Genomic DNA, 4,826 nt, shown 5'->3' with positions numbered 1-4,826 from the left:
AATTCAAACAGCTCAGCCCGACCATTTGCCTGCCATCGCTATCGTCATTTGCTCGTTTGCCTTCCGCCGAGTCTGCAGGTGCGATACGGACCGAACTCCTGACAGGCCGGCCGGTGATGACAATCCGCCGCGAAGCCAGCACATGTCGATTGGAGTGTGTCCACTTCCAGCCGTCCCGAGCGGGCGAAGCGCCTACGTCCAGTGCAAGCCCGCGGGCTCGCCATAACTTTGTGTTGTTTCAGTATCAATCGGGCCCTTCAAAACGCGCTGGCCGCCTGCCAGCAGCGGCGTGACAAGACATGTGCTGGTTAATTATCATAAAAACACATGAAAACGACACTTCATTCCATCTCGTTCATTATCAGAAGTCTCGTTTCCGATGACAAATTGTGATAACGGTCGGGCAACGCGGGCGTCGCTTCGCGGACCGGGTCGGGTGATGAGCCCGGGCGAACATGGAAAATCGGCGGGGGCTCATTTTCCGAGCTGCCACAACATGAACCGGACAGCGCGTTTCATATCAAAGTGCATAAATAAAATGGGAAAAATGGAAAACCGTGTTCGATTGGAAAACAATTGGAAAAATAATAAAAATGCATCGAGCCCGGGAAGATGAGCTTTCCGGCGGGGCGGCGAAGGGGGGTAGGGCCGGCCGGGACGAGGTCGTATGCGAATGCATACACATGTTCTCGCGAAAAAGAGTGCCGGGGTCGATCGACTCGGCCTGATTTCGCCGAACACATCGCTCTGCCCGTTTCCACGATGGCATGGCTCATTAAAGTCGCCAAATCAATTAGATAAATAATCTACATATCATTAATTAAATTTCATGCCGTCTGCCTCAGAACGCTGCGAGTGTAATTGAAACATCAATTTAATGTGTATAATTTATGGTACTTTGATATGCTGTGGCAATCAAAACATGATATTGTGCCCGTTCGGAAGAGGCCACTCGAACACGCGCAGATAATGGCAACAACTGGAGCGCACTTGGGATATAAGTTGTATTTTTGCGCTTATCAAGTTGTACTCGATCGCTCTGGGGATGTGATTTTTTTTTGTGATTTCATGTTAAGATGTCGTTTTTGATTAAAAATAAATTTATGGTTTATCGATCAATGGCTCCACTCATCGAATGCTGCTGTTGTTGTGCCAGAATGCGAACAAAGTATGCCTGCCTGGACATATGGTAGGAAGTAAGTAGGCTGTGTTAGTCACAAATTCAAAGATGGACGAACTGGAGTTGGCTCCCGCTCTGGCGGAGGATTTTCTTAAAGAAGAGGATTTTAGTTGCGTTTTCGGATTCGATGATAAAGATGCGTGGAACCGTTTACACTCATTCCCGAACGTTACAGAAATCACCATCAGGTGGGTATGAACTAAGTATTCAAACACAACAGCATTAACCTTTGCGCTTTTCAACAGCTCGAAATTGCAAGAGGAACTAAGACTCGTGGTTGGCCACAACATTACCGATGAGCATCGCTGGAAAGCTATCATCAAGGACAAACTGCAAGATGTCCTTCAACCAACTGATGAAAAAGAAACGAAACTCGTCGAAATGCTTCAAGAGTTGGAACCGGAGGCATTGATTCTGATTGAATACGTTCCGGAAAAGTCCAGCCAGGAGGATGTTTTTCTCGTGTACGCCGACGTGCGGGAAATCAACGAAGCCAGCGAGATCGTGCGAAAGTTGGAGCTGCTGCAACGCTTAAGGTTGAACCTGTTCACCGAGAAAGTGTTCAAAAAACGATGGGCTGGTGAATGTACCGATCGTGAAATTGAAAGCTGGAGAAGGGTACCGGAAGTGCCGGAAGTTGCAACGGAAGCTGTATCTCTTTATCCCGTAAGAAAAGGTGCAGAGATACGCTTGAGAACTGTGGATGATGTGCGCGATGGGTTCGTGGAACTTTTGCCCTTCAAATGGAAGACAAAGAATGTGCCAAGGAGACTTACGGATCAAGGAACGCAAGTCAAGTCACCGGCAAAGAGTCGTTTCATTCAAACGGAACCTTCTTTTCCAACGAATGCCGCTACGCAGTATCTGTTTGATGCTTCGGAAAGTCACATTGATCCGTCTACAATTCCACGAGAGTGGTTAGATAATTCGTCGGAGTCACTTTCTAAAGAAGCACAGTTTAACTTGATCGATTTGTACAAAAACGAATATCAGATCGGTGAAGAAGGACGTGTCCAAAAATATCAAACTCCTAGAATCGATGAAGTGCTTTCGTTTATGAATCGGTCCATCTGTGCGGGACGTATCGTTTGCTCCATGGACTGGCATCCAGAGCTTTCAGGAGTTTTTGTGGCATCATACACCTTTGAAACGCTGGCAACACTATCCACCAAGGAGAACGAAAGCTCCCGGAATCCGTCCAAAGACGTCGTTCACCGAATTATTTTTGAAAAATGTCCCATTTTAATGTGGACCTTCGCAAACCCTCTGAAACCATTGCTCGAGCTGAAAGCAATCCGCGAAGTGACGACGCTGTCCTTCTGTCCGTACGACGGTGATCTCCTGGTGGGTGGGCTTGCCAATGGACAAATAGCGTTGTGGGACTTGAAGGGAGAAATTGAAGGCGTAGAAATGGCCTTTGAAACTGCCCGCGAGTCTAATGAATATCGGAATCAAATAACGCAGCTTATGGAAAACAGCTCAGATGAATCGATTAATCGTACGGTAGCACCGGCAGCATTAAGTTCATTAGAGCACGCTTCAAGGAAAGCCATCAGCAGCATTAAATGGCTTCCAAGGAACTATTTCTGCACCACCACAGGCCATCTGAAGAAGCAACCGGAAAAGTTGCACCGGTTTTTAGTGACTTCATCGCTCGACGGAAGTGTCTGCTTTTGGGATCTCGACTTTTCGAGTCCTGCCATACAGAAAGTGATCGCTTCGAAGAAAGCTGCATCCAAGGTGGTGGAAAAAACGATCTTCCAGTGTGTGAACAACGTGTTCTATCCTACGTTTAAGGTTCTTTGTCATATCCCAATCACCACGGTGCTCATAGACGAGGCGCTGTATCTCTCACAGCCGGAGGAATGTGGAACAGATATCACCCGACGCATAAAACACCGGCTTAAACCGTTACCCAACGATTGCACAATGATGCTCAGATTTGGAACGTTAACTGGTTCGCTGCTCGGAGGAATATGGGAAGGATATGACTTTGAACAGGGCAGTTTGGTTACCGATGAGCCGATGCAGGTCACCCAACCATACAGTCACGTCCACGATGGACCGGTTGTGGCCTTGGAAAGGAATCCCATCCTCAAAGATACATTTCTTTCCATCGGCGGACACGTGTTGGCACTTTGGAGTGAGACAGATTACAGGTCGCCAATATTTTGGCGGAAGAAAAGCGTCGTGATAACAGCCGGTCGATGGAGTCTAGACCGGGCAGCTCTGTTTTTCATAGGACTGGCTAATGGAGACTTTGAAGTTTGGGATCTCAATAGTAAGTATCATTTATGCGGGATAAATAAGGACTGATTAATCAGTACAAATTTTCTTCTTATTTCGTAGTGAAAACATTCCGTGCTTGTGTGTCTTTGAATTTGGGAGCAGAAGGTGTAACCATGATTTCCCAGCATCGTTTAGCGAGTGCCCGGCACTGTTTAGCGATTGCCGATGGGCATGCGAATATCCGGATACTTTCTCTAGCCTCTGCATTGGTGAATCCAATTCCAAATGAAGAGCGTACCCTACGAGAAACAATACAACATGAGTTGACTAGAAAGAAGGACCAATTAGCATGGACTGAAGCATATTACAAACGAAACCCGATACAAACCGAAGTCCAACTACAAACCGAGAGCAAACCTAAGGAAACCGAAAAAGAAAACCGTGCTTCAGTACATGAGGCCAAGCCGAAGAATACACGCGACATTGAAAAGCGTATGCGTTTGAGTGATCGTTTAGAGCAACAGTACAGGGCAAAACACTTCCAGACCCTTTTGGGGAAGCTGATGCAACGTCGGAACGTCAGCCCGGAACGAATGGGACGCGAAATGCGTCCGGAAGTGGAGCGTCGAAAGTACAATGCTGAAAAGCGTTTCGCGGTTGAGGCGAACGTTGCGAAGGGCGATGTTGATTTCGCGAACCTTCAACGTGTTCTGCGCCACGCTGGAAAAACGACAGTAGATTCTGTTGAGTGGAAAGGGGATTTGCATAAATTCAAGCAGAACATTGCTAACTACTGTCAAGTTGAGGCCGAGGCCCATGAAATCCTACGAGGTCACTATCTGCCAGAGATGGAAAATTTCACGGAAGTGTTGATGAGAGGCCACGAACGTCGCGACAAGGTGGGTGTGAAAGTTGGTACTAATATGGAGCATTTAGTTAGTTATGAAAACAAGAGAAGTCTTCGCAGACGAGGGCTCGCTCCTAGAACGCTTCTGGAAGATATCAAACCATTATCTGAAATAGTGGAGGAGTCGAATGAACACGACAAACCAGAGGATGAACCAGAGATTGAATAGATTTCACTTAATTTTATAATATTGAACGGTTTGTGCATTAAAAGAAATAAAATGATTTAGTCATGAAAAAGTTTTCGCCAAAAGGATTTTGTAGTTAAAGAGGATATCAAAGAGGATTTTTCAATTTTTTAAGAAATATGATTGTTACATTATCATTTCAACAAATTTTAATATCAGTTACAATTATCATTTTCGTACATTTGTTTTTGGTTATTCTTAAACACAATATCGAAATTAAAACCTTCAGCATCTGTTTTCGCGAGGAGCTTTTACAAACAGCAAACATTCTCTTGACACACACTCCCACATAGCGACTCAATCCGATGCTCGGCAATGTTCTG

General features: G+C 45.8%; 1 protein-coding gene across 1 annotated transcript; it reads left to right on the top strand.

Annotated features, from left to right (window-relative positions):
- Positions 1 to 2,236: 2,236 nt before the first annotated feature.
- On the top strand, positions 2,237 to 4,485 carry LOC131292940 (dynein axonemal intermediate chain 3-like). Its single transcript, XM_058321036.1, has 2 exons — positions 2,237 to 3,461; positions 3,530 to 4,485. The coding sequence occupies exons 1-2, from the start codon at positions 2,237 to 2,239 to the stop codon at positions 4,483 to 4,485; spliced, it is 2,181 nt and encodes a 726-aa protein (XP_058177019.1).
- Positions 4,486 to 4,826: the final 341 nt, after the last annotated feature.

The sequence above is a fragment of the Anopheles ziemanni genome, chromosome 2 (genome assembly GCF_943734765.1).
Source record: "Anopheles ziemanni chromosome 2, idAnoZiCoDA_A2_x.2, whole genome shotgun sequence".
Taxonomy (NCBI): Eukaryota; Metazoa; Arthropoda; class Insecta; order Diptera; family Culicidae; genus Anopheles; species Anopheles ziemanni.
The sequence above is the reverse complement of the archived record's forward strand: the minus strand, read 5'-3'. Positions and strand labels throughout refer to the sequence as shown.